Here is a 21,883-nt window from a genome sequence, read left to right as displayed (position 1 = left end):
CCCTGGAGACAAGGACCCTACTGGAGACATAGTAATGGTGTCTTTGACCCCCTGCAGCCCTGGACCACTGTGCCACCGAACACATCAGAAGAAATATTCTGTCCAGGGGCAAAACTAGGCTTTATTTCACCCAGGTCAAAGACCCAGTTGGGCACACACCCCAACCCCCTGTGTATTTGCATACACACACACACACAGAGGCTGGGAGCCTCAATGGCATCTCTCTGGAGGCTTCACCTGGGGCAAAAAAACCCTGGCTAGCCCCCCCGCCCCGCTGTAGCTACAGTTCTGATTCCCATCCACACTCCTGCTCTCAGAATGGTGACCGAGAATTTGGATGGGGTTGGTTGCTTCCCCTGTGTAGGAGCACAGGATGACATGGCTGCTGTTTGTTGTGCTAGATCAGGGGTCAGCAAGGTTTATCTTGCCTGGGCCGGATCAGTCCCGTGGAGATCCCTCCGTGGGCTGGATCGCGCATGTGCCTTCTGTTAAGTTGTGGGTGAACATATCAAACGACACAGTGATTCTTTAAACAGCTCTTGTTTATTCACAGGCCAGAACAGAACTGAACTGAAGGGTTCAGCCAGCCTGCTTATATAGAGCTCCAGTAGAACGCAACAGTAACCATTTTCTGTAACTATCCAATCACTGAATGTCACTTTCGATCCCTTATTTGCATATGTGGACCTGAACTATCTACAGTATCCCCCTGCTGGCCCAGGGTGAGAACTTCAGTACATAACACCCACGATTTTTGGCGTCTGTACAGACGCGGTTTCAGCCACCGTGGAAGCGAGTCGCAGCGGTGGTTTAGTGCGGTGGGCAGGTGGCTCGGTTTGGGGCAGCTCATGGGCCAGTCAGACTGCCTCCGTGGGTTGCTTCCAGCCCATGGGCCTTAGGTTGGTGGCCCCTGTGGTAGATATACAGGTTGTGTTTCTCTTTCTCTCTGTAGGAATTGCTCTGTGCATCGGCATGGCAAGCACCTTCGCATATGCAAACTCGACTCTCCGAGAACAGGTGTCCCTGAAGGTGAGTTGCGGAACAGGGATGCCCAAAGGGTGCCTCTGGACAGTGGTTGGTGGTTGGCAGTGGGGTGGACGGGTCTTGTCAGGGAACTGACATCGGAGCCAGAGGTGGAGGCAAGGCTCTCAAGCGATGCTGGAGAGGGGCCCAGCAAGGAGAGAGGTAGCTCATTGGCTGGGGAAGGAAATCAGCGTAACACCAGGGATAGAGGAGGGCAGATGGGAGAATCGGCGAGGGGGCTCCAAGACTTCGCTGGAGACCAGCGGGGAGAGCACAGATCCTCCGCTACCCACACCCACCCTGCGCAGAAGACTTCCGCGCAGGGAAAGTAGGTGTAGACTTGGCGTCAAAGAACTTCTTTGCTGGAAGAAGTTCAAGAAACGCCCACTGACGGATTCTGCTAGCGACTGAACAGCCACAAAGTGAAGGGCTGTCCAGCCAGAACAGGTTTAACCAGGCTACCTAGCCAGGAGTGGAAGTAACTTACGCACGAGCAACCCCTTATAACCATTACAGGTCTGAAGGGAGATCTTCGTTCTATGATTCTATGATTCTATCTCTGGACTCCTGGCATAATGAAGCCCAACGGCTAAGAGGACTAAGATAGTTTTCAAACCAATAGGAACATCCTCCATAGAAAGGCACTGGGAATAAGCAATGTCAAGATCAGCTGAACTTTGCTGCTTATTTTTCTGTGATTACATAACAAAAAAGTGTGGGGTTTTGTTTTGTTTTACATTATGAACTTCCTTAGAACTGGAGAGGACCCATCCCTGCCCCAGGGAGTCTACAGTCTAAAATTCACCACAGGCAATGAAAGCAGAGACAGGGATAAGTAGGTTCAGCAGTCTTGGAGTTCTTTTTTCCATACAGCAAGTTGGTAGTCCTCATGGTGGCAGAGAACTATCTTTGGAGTTTCTGGGATTACATATTGGGCTTTTTGTTGTTGTTCTCCTCAGGAAAAGCGGTCTGTGCTGGTGGTGTTCTGGATCCTGGCCTTCCTCACAGGGAACACCCTATACTTGCTGTATACTTTCAGCTCCCAGCAGTTGTACAACAGGTAAGCAAAACGGCTTGGATCCTTGAGAAAAACAGGTAGCCAGCTGCTCATCAGAAGAGCAAGGAGGGATTGAATGAAAGGGGGAGAAACATCATTATTATTTGCTTGTGTGTGACTGGAAGAGACTTGGAGAAAGCTCACAGCCAGATAAACAAGGGTGTGAGAACCTGCATCCCTCCAGGAGCTGCTGGACTACAACTCCCATTATCTGTGACCATCGGCCTTGCTAGCTGGCACTGATAGGAGTTGGAGTTCTCCAGCGTCTGAAACATTGGAAGCTGCCTTGCACCGAGTCAGACCACTTATTCACCTAAATAATAATAATAATTTTTTTTTATTTATACCTAGCCAGTGTTTCATTTCCTTCCTTCCTTTTTTGGTAAAAAATAAAAGGTGTCCCCATGCTCATATATTGATGAAAATGTGGGTGCCAGCACAAAATGGCTGCGATGAGTGACAAAACAAGAGGTGTGTGATTACTACCACAAAAAAAGGCCTGCACCTCAGCTCAGCATTGTCCACAGTGACTATAGCTGTTCAGGGTGCTGAGAGTTGTTCGGAAGACCCCCTATTCTCCCTATTCTCCCTTCACAGAGCTACAATTCCCAGGTGCTTTAACAACCAATCCTTCTTCCCAAGGAAGTTTGTTTAGGGTGCTGAGAGTTGCTAGGAGACGCCTCCCCGCCACCGCCATATTCCTCACAGAGCTACAATTCCCAGAATTCTCTGGGAAAGGGGACTGACTATTAAACCACTCCTGGAATTGTAGCTCTCTGAAGAGATTTGGAGGGGGTGTTTTCCTAACAACTCAGCACCCTGAACAAACTACAGTTCCCATGATTCTTTGGAGGGAAGCGATGGCTGTTTAAAGCGGCGTGAGGCTGCTGGTGTAGATGGGTTCCAATGTGCAAATCATAGCACTGGGCTGTGCGATCTAAAATAAGACCATCTCTTAATCTGGATATTCTGGGCCCTGGGTGAGAATCCGCAGGCATATTACGCAAAGCTGAGTGATGTTTGGCATCAAATTGAAATTGGGGGTGGGTGCCTTTTGGCTAGGAAGGGTGGTTTATCTTCACCTCATAAACTTAGAAAGCACAGACATCAGCCTGGATCTTGGGTTGACTTTCTCTTTGTTCAGATTTGCTATTTTGTTTTTGTTTTTCTTTCCGTTTCCCCGATCTAATTTATTTGTGGATTCAGTTGTGTGTGTCTGCCTGTTTGCTTTTTTTAAAATCAATTTATTTCATTCCCATCTCTTTGTTGCTGGGTTTTCATTTTGGGAGGTCTCTCATTTTCAATTTTTTTTGTTTTTGTTTTTAGGGTTTAATTTCCATTGTGATGTGCCCATATTGTGAGTATTTTGATTTCTGTTTATCCCAATCCATTTGTTTATTTACTTCGCAAACAAGCCCGTTGATGCTCCCACCCAGCATGAAACCATATCCCACAGTCGCTGCCTAATTAGGAAGCAAAGCCAGAGCTTAACTGTCCTGGGAATGTGATGGGAATGAGGCTTCAGATTGTTCAGTTGCTTTCAGAAGTGTGGGTGCAACTCTGCTTGCAGAAAGGGGTTTGCCTGGGGTTAAAGCAGATAGAACAAAGGACCTCCAGATTGTGTGTTGGCAAGGGAGAAAAAAAGGTATCAAATGAGAATTCCCTGGATGCCAAGGTCCAGCTTTGGAGCAAGTACAGTGGTGCCTGAGGTTACATACACTTCAGGTTATATACGCTTCAGGTTACAGACTCCGCAAACCCAGAAATAGTTCTTCAGGTTAAGAACTTTGCTTCAGGATGAGAACAGAAATTGTACTTTGGCGGCGCGGCAGCAGCAGGAGGCCCCATTAGCTAAAGTGGTGCTTCAGGTTAAGAACAGTTTCAGGTTAAGAACGGACGTCCGGAACGAATTAAGTACTTAACCCGCGGTACCACTGTACTCTTTAGTGTGAAAAGCCCAGCAGAGATTTAAAACCATAAAATATGCAACAAAGTAAAGTGTGGAAATATAGGCTGTTGGACTTTTAAAATTTTCTATCCAAATTATGTACTTCCTGCTAGAAACAATTTTGCTATTTTCTTACTCTACAAATCTTTCTTTCTGTGTGATTGCAACGGTGAGAATTCCCCTCTCTAGCTAGATTCACACTCTGCAGAACAATAGACTTTCAAAACAACACTAATGTCTCACATCATATGTAGCTGATATATATAAAAGGCTTTAGAAAACGAGAAAAGAGACAATGCTCGTACTTTTGTAAACCTAAGAAAAACTTAATTTTTTAAAAAAAGTGTTGCGAGATTTCAGTCTCTGCCTTTTCCATTGAGAAGAACGTTCCTTGATTCCTTTTTTTAAAAAAATGACAAATTCAGAACAGTATTACAACAAAAGTATTGCATGCTTAAAAATACAAATAGTCGTTGCTATAGTTGTAAGTGATCAAGACATTATCAACAACTTTCTGTAGAAAAATACAGTGGTGCCTCGCAAGACGAAATTAATTCTTTCTGCAAGTTTTTTCGTCTTGCGAGTTTTTCGTCTTGCGAAGCACGGTTTCCCATAGGAATGCATTGAAAATCAATTAATGCGTTCCTAGGGAGACCGCCTTCAGACCAGGTCCGGGGACAGTCTGTCCCCGGACCTCTTCTGAAGGCTGGTGGGGGGGGGAGGACTTTTCTCCCCACTGCCAGGCTTCAGAACAGCCTTCTGAAGGCTGGCGGTGGGAAGAAAAGCCCTTCTCCCGCCGCCAGCCTTCAGAAGAGTTCCTGCAGGGCTGCCTAGGCTGCGGATAGCAGCCTGCTGCCCGGTGCGAGGGACGCTCTGAAGCAGAGCGCCCCTCGCGCGGGGCAGACATTCACAGCTTGGGGAGCCCTGCAGGACTTCCCCGCAGGGCTCTCCAAGCTGCGGATAGCAGCCTGCTGCCCCGCACGAGGGGCGCTCTTAAGCAGAGTGCCCCTCTCACGCGGCAAACATTCACAGCTTGGGGAGCCCTGCGGGGAACTCTTCTGAAGGCTGGATGCGGGAGAAGGGCTTTTCTTCTCACCGCCAACCTTCAGAACAGCCTTCTGAATGTTGGCGGTGGGGAGGAAAAACCCTCCTCCCACCGCAAGCCCCGGGAAGAGAGGAGAAGCTGCGCGCCTTCCCCTCTGTTCCCGGACCTGTCCTGAAGGCTTGCGGCGGGAGGAGGGCTTTCCTCCCCACCACCAAAATTCAGAATGCTGTTTTGAATGTTGGCGGTGGGGAGGAAAAACCCTCCTCCCACCGCAAGCCCCGGGAAGAGAGGAGAAGCTGCGCGCCTTCCCCTCTGTTCCCGGACCTCCCACCGCAAGCCTTCAGGACAGGTCTGGGAACAGAGGGGAAGGCGCGCAGCTTCTCCTCTGTCCCGGGGCTTGCGGTGGGAGGAGGGTTCCCCGCTGTCCCGGAGATTTCCCTATGGGCTTTCGTCTTGCGAAGCAAGCCCATAGGGAAATTCGTCTTGCGAAGCCGCTAAAAAATCGGAAAACCCTTTCGTCTTGCGGGTTTTTCGTTTAGCGAGGCATTCGTCTTGCGGGGCACCACTGTATGAATTTTTCCATCCATGTCCACCCCTTTTATTCTTTTCCTTTGAATAAAAAAACTTATTGATCAACTCCTGCCATACCAATCAGACACATGTACACTCAGAAGTAAGTCCCATCAAGTTCAACAGGGCTTGAGTCTAGATAGATTGATCTAGGATTGCGAGCATAAGGTCTTTTTGCATTTATTTCCTTTTCTATAGTGTGCAGTCTATATTGATTTCAGGCTACTATTTCATTTTTCCACTGCCTATTGAAAAATCTCTTTTCTCAAGAATTGTGCGATAAATATGTTAGTTCCTGCTTTGCTTTCTATTGCCTTTTACAGTGACTTTGCTTGAATGTCATGATAAAGCTATGTTTTAGCACAGGGGTCAGCAAACTTTTTCAGTAGGGGGCCGGTCCACTGTCCCTCAGACCTTGTGGGGGGCCGGACTATATTTTGAAGGGGAAAAAATGAATGCATTTCCATGCCCCACAAATAACCCAGGGCACATTCTACTCATGTAAAAACACGCTGATTCCCGGACTGTCCGCAGGTGATTGGGCCAGATCCAGCCCCCAGGCTTTAGTTTGCCTACCCATGTTTTAGCATGATGGGAACAAACTAGATTCCTCCCGGAACCCTGCTGCCCAGCAGTCTCATCCATTCCCCCTTCTGTTTCCGCAACATCTGGAATGAATTTAGAAGCTTTGAATTTTCTTGGTTTATCTGAACTGAGCAAACTGCAGTTAATCTTAACTCTGCTTCTCTTGAAACGAGCCAATTTCAAACCAGGGTTTAGGAAGCTGTATCTTTGTAAACCGCTTAGTGGACTGTTTAAGTGAATTGGTGTGTAAAGTGTTCAAACAAACAAACAAATAAACGAACGAATGAATGAATGACTTGTCTCTTCCTGTCCTGCCCATTTCAGCCTCATCTTCCTGAGACCCAACTTGGAGAAGCTGGATTTCTTCGATCTGATGTGGATTGTGGGGATCACAGACTTTGTACTCAAATACCTCACCATCGGTTTGAAGTGTCTGGTTGTCGCGTTGCCGAAAATCGTACTTGCCGTGAAATCAAAGGTAAAGAGACAGAGAGTCAGAGAGAGAGTTCTGTTCTCACTCGGATTGGGATGCAGATCTTATTTTTAAGATGATTTTATTTTGTTTTTTGCCTCTGCATGGGGAGGGATCTGGTGTTGTGGATCAGGCTAGGGCTCTCATCCTTTTCGTTCCAAAGAGTTTACTTATCCAAAGAGTTCGTTTATATTCTGCTATTTAAAAAACAAATAAAAAATCAGAGCGGTTTGCAACAATTGTACATGAAACCATACAATAGAAACCATACGAGAAAGTTAAATTCAGAAGCCATCTAACTATTATGCATGTTGTTAATTGCCTCTGTAAATCAGACAGGATGGAAAAGCTTTCAGCACGCAGTTGAAACAAAGGCCACCTGCTGGATCTCTAGTGGCAGCATGTTCCACAAGACTAGGCTGTCGACATTAAGGCTCAGTTTTTTCTTGTTGTTGTCAAATGAGCCTGACCAATTGGGGAATGACCAGCAATGCTGCTGTAGATGAGCTCCTGGATGATCAAGTTGAGATTCCTGCACTGAAGGGGGTTGGGCTAGATGACCCTTGGGGTCCCTTCCAACTCTACAATTCTATGATCTCTAAGTAGGGCTTGGGTGGTCCCCTTCCTGAAACCTTGGGGAGCCACTGCCGCTCAATATGGACCACAATGAGCTTAAAAAAAAGTTTAAGTACAGTGGTGCCTCGCAAGATGAAATTAATTCATTCCGCAAGTTTTTTCTTCTTGCGAGTTTTTCATCTTGCGAAGCACGGTTTCCCATAGGAATGCATTGAAAATCAATTAATGCGTTCCTAGGGAGACCGCCTTCAGACCAGATCCGGGGACAGTCTGTCCCCGGACCTCTTCTGAAGGCTGGCGGGGGGAGAAGGACTTTTCTCCCCACCGCCAGCCTTCAGAACAGCCTTCTGAAGGCTGGCGGTGGGAAGAAAAGCCCTTCTCCCGCCGCCAGCCTTCAGAAGAGTTCCTGCAGGGCTGCCTAGGCTGCGGATAGCAGCCTGCTGCCCGGTGCGAGGGACGCTCTGAAGCAGAGCGCCCCTCGCGCGGGGCAGACATTCACAGCTTGGGGAGCCCTGCGGGGAACTCTTCTGAAGGCTGGAGGCGGGAGAAGGGCTTTTCTTCCCACCGCCAGCCTTCAGAACAGCCTTCTGAATGTTGGCGGTGGGGAGGAAAACCTTCCTCCCACCGCAAGCCCCGGGAACAGAGGAGAATCGCTGCGCGCCTTCTCCTCTGTTCCCGGACCTGTCCTGAAGGCTTGTGGTGGGAGGAGGGCTTTCCTCCCCACCGCCAACATTCAGAAGGCTGTTCTGAAGGTTGGCGGTGGGGAGGAAAAACCCTCCTCCCACCGCAAGCCCCGGGAACAGAGGAGAATCGCTGCGCGCATTCTCCTCTGTTCCCGGACCTCTCACCGCAAGCCTTCAGGACAGGTGCTGCGCTTCCCCGCTGTCCCCGGAGATTTCCCTATGGGCTTTCGTCTTGCGAAGCAAGCCCATAGGGAAATTCGTCTTGCAAAGCCACTAAAAAATCGGAAAACCCTTTCGTCTTGCGGGTTTTCCTTTAACGAGGCATTCGTCTTGCGGGGCACCACTGTATAACTTTATGAAAAATACAGAAGCTTTTCTACTAGGGATAACAGACACAGGTATAGCAAAAGAAGATCAGAATATATTCCTCTATGCCACAGGAGCGGCAAGGATCCTAATGGCTAAAAACTGGAAAAAAGAAACTGTGCCAACAAAAAAGGAATGGCAAGACAAACTGTTAGAGTATATTGAACTGGCTAGATTAACAGAGGCAATTAGAGATCACACTCAGACAAGAGTTTCAAAAAGCATGGGGGAAATGCAGAGAACACATCACGAAACAGTGCCCTAAAATACATACCTGGACTTGTTTCGATTAATGTCTGCAGGAGACTTTGTGGATATTAAAGTTATAATTAGAAAAATCTTAATAATTATTCATAAAGGAAACAACTTATAAGAAGTAAATAAGGAGGCCAGATACAGGATAAAGGAAGTCTTTTATTTGGTTGTTTGTATTGTTGTATGTTATGCTCATTGTATGTTATGTTCACATTTAATGAGGGTGGTTTTCTGTATTGGGGGTGGGGGTGGGGGTGGGGGGGTTATGTTATGTTGTAAATAAAATTTCCAACACAGTGAGCTAGACAGACCAATGGGCTGGCCCGGTAGCTGCCTACTTGATTCAGCCTTTTGTTTCAAGCCATGAGAACAGAATCTTTCTGCAGGGAGGAAGGGTCCAAACTTAGTGGTATAACACCTGCTTTTCATGCAGCAGGTCCCAGGTTCCACCCCTAAAGGAATCTCGAGGTAGGGCTGGGGAACGCCTCCTTGTCTGAAACCCTGGACGGTCACTGCCAGTCTGTGTAGACAGCACTGGGCTAGATGGACCAAGGGGTCTGGCTCAATGTAAGCAGCTTGGAGGTCAGAGGCACCAACGCTTCTGAATACCAGTTGCTGGAAACCACAGGAAATGGAGAGATGCTTTTGTGCTCGGATCCTGCTTGCTGGTTTCCCATTGGGGCAGCTGGTTGGCCGCTGTGAGAACAGGGAGCTGGGCTAGATGGGCCACTGGCCTGATCCAGCGGACTCTTCTACTCTTCTTATGTTCTTAATGGAATTAGGAAATGAGAAAATGGGGGTGATGGTGTGGCCGTTCTCCTCCTTTGCTCCCCGTTTCACCTTTATCCCCCCCCCCCAGTTTGTACAGAAGCACTTTTGTGCGGGAGACAGATGGGGACCTCTGTGTTAAGCGCACACAATTATCATCCTTCAGCCGGTGCTGAGATTTCAAGCCAGGGGATCAAAGTAATTCTAAATGGGTTTTGCGCGAGTAGGTGTGGTTGGAAAGGTTTGTCCCTAGATGCCGGGGTACTTAAGAAGAAATATTAATTTACCCCTGGCCGTCATCCAAGAATCTCGCCGCCCTCCCCCTACCGCAAGCCTCTGATGATCATGATTATTATTATTATTTTATTTGGGGAGATTAATGGGCTGGGTCATGGCATAATCCAGCTTGGGGAGCGGGTGATGGTGGTAAAAACCCATCCAACATGCAAACGATGCAAATCGTCAGCCCAAGACAAATTGCAGAGCTGGAAGAGGTTCACAGCCTTTGCTTGCTTGTCTAAGAGCCGTCCCAAGTCCTCATTAATCCTTGTCCCAGAGAAGAAAGAGACTGTGCCTGTATTTTTCAACCACACCAGGAGGCTGGTAAGATTGCATCTGTCAGGGGCCCCCTAATGGCTCGCAGCACAGATGCCTCATTCTGAAAATACTTTTTCTCTTTGTCGAGACGCTGATCATCATCTCGAGTTGCCGTCTTTCTTCCTGCCGACCTTGAAAACAAGACTCTCTTGAGTGCTAGACTGAGGACGGTGTCTTAAAACCAGCCTTGCGCTTGTGTGTTCTCACTGGAATTCGACATTTTAAAACCGTTAGCTTTGTATGAGTTTTTAAAATCCCTTAAAAAAAGAAAAAAGAGGCAAGCTTCTAGATCTCATGGTCTTTGAGAAAAGACAGAAAACCTATGTGTTGTCTCCAGCCATCTGCTGTTTTGTACATAAGGGCATGAGGTGAGCCTGCTGGATCAGGCCAATGGCCCATCTAGTCAAGCATCTTGTTCTTACAGCGGCCAGCCACATGCCTGTGGGAAACACGCAAGCAGGATTCGAACACAAGTCCACTCTCCCCTCTTGTGTTTTCCAGCACGTGGTATTCAGAAGTATTGCTGCCTTCAACAATGGAGGCAGAGCATAGCCATTGTGGCTAGTAGCCGAGGGCAGATCTACTATTAGACTAATAATACTTAATCTTGAGGACCCTTAATCCTCGAGAGGCCCCAGAAGACCACATTGCTTGAAATTTTGCTTGAAAAAGTACATCATGCATGTATATAACATTTCCCCAATTTCCCTTAATTTTCACACCCACCCACCCACCCACAACTAAAAAACTATAGGTAAAGGTAAAGGGACCCCTGACCATTAGGTCCAGTCGTGACCGACTCTGGGGTTGCAGCGCTCATCTTACTTTATTGGCCGAGGGAGCCGGTGTACAGCTTCCGGGTCATGTGGCCAGCATGACTAAGCCGCTTCTGGCGAACCAGAGCAGCGCATGGAAACGCCGTTTACCTTCCCGCTGGAGCGGTACCTATTTATCTACTTGCACTTTGGTGTGCTTTCGAACTGCTAGGTTGGCAGGAGCAGGGATTGAGCAACAGGAGCTCACCCCGTCGCGGGGATTTGAACCGCTGACCTTCTGATCAGCAAGTCCTAGGCTCTGTGGTTTAACCCACAGCGCCACCCACGTCCCAAAAAACTATAAGGCATAGGAATTTTTTATTCACTCCAGTGACTTTGGCATGTGAGATAATCCAGTACAGCATCTTTAATGCAAATCTGATTGTATGTATGTATGTATGTATGTGGTGATCTGTTGTGGAACAACCCCATTGAAGAAGATGACAGTGGCTACCCAGGCCTCCTTGCTGGTTGTGAAGGGGGCCCCTTAACTGTTCAGGCTTCAGGCTCCCAAAAATGTAAGTTTGCCACTGCTGGTAGCCATTGATGACCTCATGCACCTCCAAAATTTGCCTAATCTTTTAAAAAAACCCTCCAAATTGTTGGCCATCACTGCCAAGTTCTGTAGTTTAACTCTGTACTGCTGCACAAAGAAGTGCTTCCATTTTACCTGTTGCAGATCTCCCAAAATTCAGCTCGTTGGACAACCAGGAATTCTAGCGTTAGGAGAGAGGGAGGAAAACTTTTTCTCTATCTGTTTTCCCCGCGTCACATTCAGAGGCTTGCATGCACCAGGAGGAAGAGGAGGCGTCTAGCATTTCCCAAATTTCCATCATGAGTATTTCTGTTGCTTGCCTTAAAAAATACTAATCACCCACACCCCTCAAGCTGTCGCTCCTTAGCGGTGTAAATGAAAACCTGCCATTTGCCGCCCGGACAACAATAGGCGCCTCGAGGAGCCACATGGCTCTGGCCGTTTTAATTTACTTTAATTCGTTTTCTATTGAACCCAAATGGTATCTGCTTGTTGTGTTGTTTTTAATGGAGGGCATTCGGGAGAGGTGTAGCCAAGGCCCTCTTGAGGGAAGAGAGGGCCGCAGCTGTTTCAAAGCGCTCCAGCGCTGTGTCTCTGGTATCCGTTGGGCTTTTCAGGTTAGGGATAACTGCGGTTTCTTAAAGGTATGCCAGGGAGGGAGGGAGGGAATGGTTGTTCTCACGCAAAGTGCCTTTGCATGCCACCACTCAGCGGCGACTGTGACCCTCAGTACCTTAAGGATTGTAACTCCCCATACGCATTGACCCAGACCCCGTGCTTGTCATCGGAGAACCTTCTCTCCGTCCCCCATCCCAGAAAGCTTTGGAGAGTGGCAACAAGAGAACAGGCTTTTCTGTGGTGGCTCCCTGATTATGGAATGCTCTCCCCAGAGAGGCTCGCCTGGCGCCATCATTACATGACTTTAGGCACCAGGCAAAAACAATTCCTCTTTACTGATGCCTATGGCTATTAAATAATCTATGGCTTGTGATAGTGTGGGGAAGAGGACTGTTATTATGATATTTTATTATTAAGCTGTCAGTATGCTTCTTGTTATGTTTTTATCATTGATGTTCTGTAATGTACGGCTGTCATATGTCTGGGATTTCCTGGGCATATCTGGGATTCATCTGTTGGAAATAGCGTCCGGGCGGAATATAAGAAAATCGGGGGAAACCTGGGCGTGTGACAACCCATGTCAGAAGTGTTGAGGTTTTTTTAGCGAATTTCCTTAAAAATAGCTGAAAAACTTCATTTTGGGGGGAGATTTTGCTCCCACCCTTAAAAAAAGAAAAGAAAAAGCTCAACAACTTTGCCCCCACCCCCCAAAAAACCCCCTTTGTGTCTGGATTTTCTCTTTTTGAAATATGGTGACCCTATGTAATGTGTTTCTTAATGTTGTATACTACCCTGGGATCTTCTGATAAAGAGTAGTATATAAATTGAAATGATGATGATGATAATGTTACATCCATTATACAGTGGGCTTCACTGGTTGTGCTTTCTAAGACTCTACTTGGAGTGAACTGCAGTTCCTTTGGGGCACCCCCATCCCAGTGGTGGGCGGAGCCAGAGCCAGAGTAGGCGGAGCACCACTTGTGAGTTTTGAGCTTTGGGCAGCAGTTCCACACACGCTTGCGCACCCCTCTCGATCCATCTGGATAAGCAGAGGGGCTGGGAATAGCTCAAATACTCAGGGAGAGTGTGAAGCAGGGCTGATGAGAAGGGGTGTGGCCTAGGGAAAGCCCTGAGGGCCAGATAGAGTGGCCTGAGGGGCCACATTCATACCCCAGGCCTGGAGTCCCACACCTCTAGACCTAATTATGTTATTGGGGCCCTCTCTTCAGACAGTAGTGTGTGAAGGAAAGGCAGTCACCTTAGATTTTGAGGCCCTACCGCTCATTCTGCTGAGCACCGACCCCCGATAGCTGCCTCCAGAGTCCTGCCTTGATGGTGCCACTCTGGTTTGGAAAAATGCCTGGCCTGTATGCTTTGTTTGCAAACACTGGTAGAAAATGTGAATTGATCGGCGGGATTGTGCGTACTTCTCAACCGATATTGATCCATCGTCTCCCAAGCCCGGGGCAGGGATGTGATCCTATAAATATGTTCCAGTAATAAAAATATGGAATATTTTCTCACCTGAAAAACCTGTTTGGGCAGAAGATTTAATGGAGAGGGGACGAGCCTGTTGTTGATCAATCTACTCACACGTATGTCTGTGGATCTACTGTCTTATACACATATTCACAAAAATGCCTATTCTGTAGAGTTAGCAATGCCGATCAGAAGGTCAGTGGTTGCGGCGCTCATCTCACTTTATTGGCCAAGGGAGCTGGCGTACAGCTTCCGGGTCATGTGGCCAGCATGACTAAGCTGCTTCTGGCGAACCAGAGCAGCGCATGGAAACGCCGTTTACCTTCCCGCCGGAGTGGTACCTATTTATCTACTTGCACTTTGACATGCTTTCAAACTCCTAGGTTGGCAGGAGTTAATATAGAATAGGACGTCCCTATTTTCATCGGAGAAATGTTGGAGGGTATGCCATTACCTGGTGAGCTGGCCGGACTAGGCCTAAAGGCAAAAGTAACCCCGAAAGACCTGCGAGTCCTTCCTCGTTTTGCACCTACAACAGAGGAGTAGGGAGCCGAGAGGACTTTGTGCAGGCCGCCTGCCTTGCCAAACGCCGCTGACAGCCTCCTCATTAGCAAGCGGCTACCCCCTGCAAAGAGCCGCACGCTTTGCTCCAGAGCCTCCCTTCTAATCTACTAAATGGCCTGCGCTTGGGATCTCAGGCTGTTGCCATTACAGATTTGCTCCGCTCGATGGGCCCCTCGGGAGGCGGAGGCGGGGGGCGGCCGGGTCCTTGAGTAAGCGGCTGGCGTGACCTCACTCGCTTTCCCGGGGGATATGAGATCATCCGAAATGCCGAAGCTCTCCAAAGCCCTTCGATTTGCTCAGCGAGAGAGGGAGAGAGCGAGGAGGACTGCATTGCCAGGTGATCTCATCCTGGGGGACCCCCGGGGGGGAAGGAGGGAGGGAGGGGGCCGAGCCTGCTGTTCTCCTCCAGGACCCTAATGGGCTTAATCCCCCTGGTTCTCGCTGGCAGCAAGGAGCCAGTATTGGAGAATGGATGGAAATCGGCCGTGTAAACACGAGTTACCTCTTTTCTTTTAAATGTTTCTCAAGTCTACAAAAGCAGCAGTGCAAATAACTCCCCCAGTATATAAATTCAAGCTTCTCCTCTGCTGGGGTGTGTGTGAAGCCCCCTGTTCTGGGAGGCACAGGGGGACTTGAGAGATTTAGTTTGTGTATTCTGTATGAGAATTGCATCTTATCCTATGTAATTTTAGCAGATTTGACGGTCTATGTAGGACGCGGGTGGTGCTGTGGGTTAAACCACAGATCCTAGGACTTACCGATCAGAAGGTCGGTGGTTCGAATCCCTGCGATGGGGTGAGCTCCCGTTGCTCGGTCCCTGCTCTTGCCAACCTAGCAGTTCGAAAGCACATCAAAGTGCAAGTAGATAAATAGGTACTGCTCCGGTGGGAAGGTAAACGGCGTTTCCGTGCGCTGCACTGGGTCGCCAGAAGCGGCTTAGTCATGCTGGCCACATGACTCAGAAGCTGTACGCCGGCTCCCTCGGCCAATAAAGCGAGATGAGTGCCGCAACCCCAGAGTTGGCCACGACTGGACCTAATGGTCAGGGGCCCCTTTACCTTTACCTTATTGTCTATGTAGTGATCGTCAGTGTTTTCGGATGATGCCATGGCCTTTGGCTACTGCAATAAAGTCTACAGTGATGACACAGGGAGCTCACTGGTCAGGCCATCAGTCTATCTCTCTCAGTGCTGCCAACTCTGACTAGCAGCTCTGCAGGATTTTGGGCAGGATCTTTTTCCCGCCCTGTCTTGGGGGTTGAACCTGGGACTTTTCCCATGCAGAGCAGGTGCTCTAGTGCTCAGATGTGCCCCCCCCAATAAATGTTCTAGTCCTCATGGTTCTGAATAATATCCATCACCTCTTTTGCCCACAGAAGGTCCCAGGATCTGCCTGGAAACCCCCGGAATAGCTAGCAGCCAGTATGGACAAGACTGAACTAGATGGACCAGTGACCTGATAAGGCACATTCTGACGTTCTTAAGAGAAGGGTTGTAGCTCAGGGGTTAGGACATCTGCTTTGCTCGCAGAAGGTCCCAGGTTCGATTCCTGACATCCCCAAGTAGGACTGGGAGAGAGAACCGCGGCCAGGCAGTGTCGCTGAGCTGCAGGTGGCCGGACTCAGTATAAGGCAGCTTCCTCCTGAGCTGCCCAGTGGGCTTTAATAATAATAATAATAATAATAATAATAATAATAATAATAATAATAATAATTATACCCCTCCCATCTGGCTGTGTTTCCCCAGCCACTCTGGGTGGCTTCCAACAAAGTATTAAAATACAGTGGTCTGTTAAACATTAAAAGCTTCCCTAAAGAGGGCTGCCTTCAGATTTCTTCTAAAAGTTTGGTAGTTGTTCTTTTCTTAGACATCTGGTGGGAGGGGGTTCCACAGGGTGGGTGCCACTACCGAGAAGGCCCTCTGCCTGGTTCCCTGTAACTTGGCTTCTCACAGTGTGGGAACCGCCAGAAGGCCCTTGGCACTGGACCTCAGTGTCCGGGCAGAACGATGGGGGTGAAGACGCTCCTTCAGATATACTGGACTGAGGCCATTTAGGGCTTTAAAGGTCAGCACCAACACTTTGAATTGTGCTCGGAAACGTACTGGGAGCCAATGTAGATCTTTCAAGACCAGTGTTAAGTGGTCTCGGCGGCCGCTCCAAGTGACCAGTCTAGCTGCCGCATTCTGGATTAGTTGTAGTTTCCGGGTCACCTTCAAAGGTAGCCCCACGTAGAGCGCATTGCAGTAATCCAAGTGAGAGATAACTAGAGCATGCACCACTCGGGCGAGGCAGTCCTCAGGCAGGTAGGGTCTCAGCCTGCATACCACATGGAGCTGGTAAACAGCTGCCCTGGACATTTTAGTTGATTTGAGCCCTCCCCACAACTTGAGAAGACTGGGCACCCTCTCCTCAAACATCTGGAGGGCCGTAGAGGTAGGAGAAGGCTGGGACAAAGGCGAGAGGCACAGCACCCCCTGGGACTGGAAGATATGACGACTGTATTTTTGAGCCGCCTTCCTCTTCCCAGGAGGCCAGCCAGCCAGGAGGTAAACACTGATCTAAATTGCTTTGCAGGTCCCACAGCGGTTTGCTCTGTTAAAGCCGAGCGCATCGGGACAGATGCACGGGAAAAGATCCTGGTCCTGGGTTTTCAAAAGGGCCCAAGTGCTGCCTGCCAGGCTGCTGAGCTCCTGCGAGTGGGTGAGGGGGCCTGGGAGCATAGCTGTCAATGTTTCCCCCTTTTAAAGGGAAATTCCCTTATTCCGAATAGGATTCCTCGCAAGGAAAGGGAAACGTTGACAGCTATGCCTGGGAGCTGAGCAAAGCAGTCCGTCGTTCACTCTCTTTATTTCAACACTCAGGGACCGATGCTCAGAAAGAAACTTCATACGAATGTAGGAAACAATCCCGATCAAAAGAAAACAGAAAACCATAGCCATGGAATTACTGATAAATGTGCCAGTATATCGTATTGTAGAGTGTCTGGCACAGAAAAACAAAATTAGTGGCCCAGGAGGGGAGGGGAACGGAGAAGCAGAAGGCGCAGTTTGTTAGCTTTGCCGAAAGCCAGGCTTCATCCAGCCCCCCCCCCCCCCGAAATGTGCTAGCTGGTCAATACAGGAACAACAGTTTTAGAAATGGGTGCCTGAGTTTTGATTGGTGTTTTCCTCTTCCCTCCTTGTTCCTTTTTTCTTGTGTGTCATGTTTTTCTTTTAGATTGTAAGACCTCAGGGGCAGGGACTGTCTGGTTGTAACAGATCATAAGTAAGCCACTGGGGGAGCCTTTGGGGCTGAAGAGCAGGGCACAAATCCTTTAAATCAGGGTTTCCCAAACTTGGGTCTCCAGCTGTTTTTGAACTACAATTCCCACTGGTCGTGCTAGCTAGGGATGATAGGAGTTGTAGTCCCCAAGTAGTTGGAGACACAAGTTTGGGAAACTCTGCTTTAAATAAAATCAGAACTTCAGATTAACTCCTAGCAAGTTCTACATACAGGAAACACCTGTTCAAAAACTCTTTCTTTCCTTAATATGATATGCTTTAAACATGGTCCTTTGAAACCTCAGATGCAGTGGCAAACCTGTTTATAGATTTAGTCCAGGTTGCTGCAGAGGGGTGTATGTGAACGGTTGGGTGTAATAAAGGAATAAATGAACTGGGCAACCTGGATTTGCTAGTTCTATGGTTCCAGGTGATAGCCTGGAAGTAGCCTTACCTGAGTTTCTCTCTCTCCTACAGGGCAAGTTCTACCTGGTCATTGAGGAGCTGAGCCAGCTGTTTCGCTCCCTGGTCCCCATCCAGCTGTGGTATAAATACATCATGGGGGACGACCCGTCCAGCAGCTATTTCCTCGGGGGGATTCTCCTGATCTTGTACAGCCTCTGCAAAGTAAGTGGTTGACCTGAGGGTCAGGGATGGGGAAAGCTTTAGGCCACTTACAGTCTAACCTGCCTCACAGGGTTGTGGTGGGGATTAAATGAGGAGGAAGGAGAACCAGCTGCTCCACTTTGAGCTCCTTGCAGGAAAAGTGGGATATAAATGTAGTATTATATTTTTATTATATTTTTTTAAAAATCCCATCAAGTCATGAGAAAAACCATTTTCTGCTCGAGACCCTGGAAAGCTGCTGCCAGCCAGAGTAGGAAACATTGGTCAAGATAAGACAAGTAGCCTGATCTGGGATAAAGCAGCATTCTGTGTTCCTTTGTGAGGACGTCAGCGCCCATTCACACTGCGCTAGAGTGCAGGTTTAGTCGCCAGTGTTGGTTTTATCAGCCTCCCAGCAGGCTGCCATTCAACAGGCGAAGCTTTGATCTCGCTTCAGAGAAAATGCTGTCGCTTTCCTTGAAAGACAGAAATAGCACCTCCTCCCCCCCCACCCCCTCATCCTACGGTGAATTTCTACCTCTTTTTGTTCCAGTCTTTTGACATCTGCGGTCGCGTGGGAAGTGTGAGGAAAGCACTGAAGGTCCTTTGCACCCCCCAGGTACGTAGGCAGCTGCTTTGCTTTCCTATAATTAAGATAATTGGATGCTTCAACAATGGCAAGGAAGAGCATCCATCGGAGCGGCAAGTGACTGACGCGGGGAATTTCTAGCATTGCGCCGGTTAGGAAAGATTTGAAGAGTCCAGCTAAGTTAGCACATCCCTGGAAATCGCAGGAAATTATTCTCGGCTGTATTCGACCCAAAGCAAGCAATGAAGAAGCAATGGCAGCCAGTGCTTAAATGTATAGACAAAGGCGGACAGACGGGCTCAAATGTGGCCCACCAGCCTTCTCTACCTGGCCCTCAGAACTCTCCCTAGGCCACGCCTCCAATCCCCAGCCACACCCCTCACCAGCCCTGTTTGACAGCCAAGTGTTTCTGCCCTGGCTGGATACGTGGCCTTGAACTCCGGCCATGCCTCTTGCCCAGGCATAGGCAAACTCAGCCCTCCAGATGTTTTGGGACTACAACTCCCATCATCCCTAACCACTGGTACTGTTAGCTGGGGGTGATGGGAGTTGTAGTCCCAAAACATCTGGGGGGGTGAGTTTGCCTATGCCTGCTCTTGCCTCTCTGGATGGGAGAACCAAGGAGGGTGCGTGGGGAAGCCATCCCACAAAGGTAAAAAATTACCGTATTTTTCGCTGCATAGGGTGCACCTAGTTTTGAAGGAGGTAAACAAGAAAAAATTATTCTGAATCCCAGAAGCCAGAACAGCAAGAGGGATCTGGCTTCTGGGATACCATGTGGCTGTTCTGGCTTCTGGGATAACCGCGCCAAGCCTCTTCAGGGCAGCGGGATGAAGGCTCCCCCTGCCCGAAGAGGCTGCGCACGGCTAAGGCAGAAGCCAGGACAGGCGTGTCGCTGAAGGGGCACTGCCCCTTCAGTGAAGCTGGAGAAGGAACAGAAGGAGACCCTTCTGTTCCTCCTCTGGCTTCCAGGTCAGGCGCGTCTCCGTGAAGCCAAGGAGCCTGCATTCGCTCCATAGGATGCACACACATTTCCCCTTCATTTTTGCAGGGGAAAAAGTGCGTCCTATAGAGCGAAAAATACGGTATATTTGTTGTACCACCCACCTTTGTCCCTGGCCCTTAGAAAGTTGCCCAGAAGGGAGTGCGGCCCTCGGGGTGTTGTAGGGATGTTTTGCATTGGAGTTACTTTCATGTGGGCAACTGCCCCTATGCCTCACATTTGAGAGGCGGTGCAGTATAACAGTGAAGAGTGCCGAGCTAGGGCCTGGGAGACCGGGGTTCGAATCCCCCTCAGCCACGAATCCCGCAGGGTATCAGGGACTGGACAGAGGAGGAATGGTGGAGACCGCCTGCCCAGCCTGAACCTTCCAGAGAAGAGGAAGACAGTACAGTGGTACCTTGGGTTAAGAACTTAATTCGTTCTGGAGGTCTGTTCTTAACCTGAAACTGTTCTTAACCTGAGGTACCACTTTAGCTAATGGGGCCTCCCGCTGCCGCCATAGTGAAATTTCTGTTCTCATCCTGAAGCAAAGTTCTTAACCCGAGGTAATATTTCTGGGTTAGCGGAGTCTGTAACCTGAAGCGTATACAGTGGTACCTCGGGTTACATATGCTTCAGGTTACAGACTCCGCTAACCAAGAAATAGTGCTTCAGGTTAAAAACTTTGCTTCAGGATGAGAACAGAAATCGTGCTCCGACGGCGCGGCAGCAGCAGGAGGCCCCATTAGCTAAAGTGGTGCTTCAGGTTAAGAACAGTTTCAGGTTAAGTACGGACCTCCGGAACGAATTAAGTACTTAACCCGTGGTACCACTGTATAACCTGAAGCGTCTGTAACCCAAGGTGCCACTGTATAGATATACAACAGTGGTTTGCGGGAGGCCATAGCTCAGAGGCAGAGGAGGAGAGAAGCTGGGAAATAATGGGGGAAGACGAGGGGGAAGCAGAGCTGGAGCAGCTGGCTGACACGTTATCACTAGAAAGCATTCCAGACCCCCCTTTCCCCAGAACCCGGTGAGCATTGAAAGTAGGAGAGCAAAGGGCTCAGAGACAAATGGCCCTAAGCGACCACTGTAATGGGGGTGGTGCTGTTAACGATTGAGGAGAGAAGTGGGGTGGTGATTACTCGGAGCAACGCTATTACTCCAAGAGGCTGCTTTTCTCTGTGAATATTGAATAAAAGACCGTGGTAAGAATTCCCCTTGTTTATTTGTTCCTGGCAGCCTACTGTGGGGTGTGGGGGGGGGGAGGATCGGATTCCCTGACACCCGACACGGGGTGACCCAGCCTGTGTGTCGCTGCCTGACCTACCTCACAGGGTTGTTGTGGGTATAAAAGACAGGGGAGAAGGCAGGATTGAAATATCAAACTGAACGGTGTCATCCTGTCATTTTGACTACATGCTTCTTCCTCCTTTTTCCAGACCTACGGGGTCCGTGCCACCAGCCAGCAGTGCAGTGAGGCTGGCGACATCTGTGCCATCTGCCAGGCTGAGTTCCGGGAACCCCTGATCCTCTTATGCCAGGTAATGCGGACTGGTTGGGTGCAGGGCAGCCTGGGCAAAGTGGCGCTGTCCTCACCCGGCTTGCTAAGTCGCCTCTGGGCTTAGTTTGCCAAACTGGGGGAGGGGGGAATGATCATACAAATTGCACGTGTCACAGCAGCACACAGACACGCACAATGGCACTTTCCATGAAATCTTGCTCAACATGGGGCTTGAACGCACGACGCCGAGTTTAAGAGTGCCATGCTCTTTATTTGTTTGGGAAGAGTACACTGTTAGTTCCTAATACTGAAAAGAGGGCTTTTTGTCTTGCAGCAGCCGGGGGGCAGGGGGCATTGGACAAGCTTAGATCCTAATTACTTTTATTTACTTTAGTTTTTGAATGCCTGGGAAGCTAGCCCCCCCCCCCTTTGCATATGTCAACACTTTGAAATTCATTTTTAAAAAATGGAAGGAAAAAAGAATTGGGGATAGGGTAAAGATTTCAGCCTCCTTAGAATTGGGCCCGGCGCCAACAGCAAGCAACCTCAGGCACCTGCCAGCACCCACCAGCGCTCGTGTCTTTGTGGCTCCCGAGCAGCAAGAAGTTACTAGTCAATATTTTTTTTATTTTTAAAAAATGAATTTCCGCACAGTGCCACAGAGGGGCGCTCGTTCAAATACTCCGGCGCCCCTCCTAGCGGTCCTTTCCATTGCTACATGCTCGCTGCTTCCTGCTCATTGTACACCATCCTGTATTTTCAGCACCGTTTGCCTCTGCAGAAGGTCCCGGGTTCCATAATAATGACAATAACCTTTGCTCCTTTTGCCTATAAAGCACGTATTTTGCGAAGAGTGTCTCTGCCTCTGGTTTGACCGGGAGAAGACCTGCCCGCTGTGCCGCTCTGTGGCCGTGGAGACCTTGCGGTGTTGGAAAGACGGTACCACTTCGGCTCATTTCCAGGTGTATTAAACAGGATGAATAGAA

General features: G+C 49.0%; 1 protein-coding gene across 1 annotated transcript in view; it reads left to right on the top strand.

The window, feature by feature from the left end:
- RNFT2 (ring finger protein, transmembrane 2) overlaps positions 1-21,883 on the top strand; it is a 31,668-nt gene extending 9,785 nt beyond the window's left edge. Inside the window, exons 4-10 of the mRNA XM_081841975.1 lie at positions 953-1,029; positions 1,983-2,083; positions 6,553-6,706; positions 17,694-17,843; positions 18,376-18,441; positions 20,836-20,937; positions 21,734-21,883. Of these exons, the coding sequence (XP_081698101.1) occupies positions 953-1,029; positions 1,983-2,083; positions 6,553-6,706; positions 17,694-17,843; positions 18,376-18,441; positions 20,836-20,937; positions 21,734-21,868 (785 nt within the window). The 3' untranslated portion in view covers positions 21,869-21,883. The remainder of the gene's footprint in view (positions 1-952; positions 1,030-1,982; positions 2,084-6,552; positions 6,707-17,693; positions 17,844-18,375; positions 18,442-20,835; positions 20,938-21,733) is intronic.

Source organism: Podarcis erhardii (genome assembly GCF_964252035.2).
Source record: "Podarcis erhardii genome assembly, chromosome: 15".
NCBI classification, from domain to species: domain Eukaryota; kingdom Metazoa; phylum Chordata; class Lepidosauria; order Squamata; family Lacertidae; genus Podarcis; species Podarcis erhardii.
The sequence above is the reverse complement of the archived record's forward strand: the minus strand, read 5'-3'. Positions and strand labels throughout refer to the sequence as shown.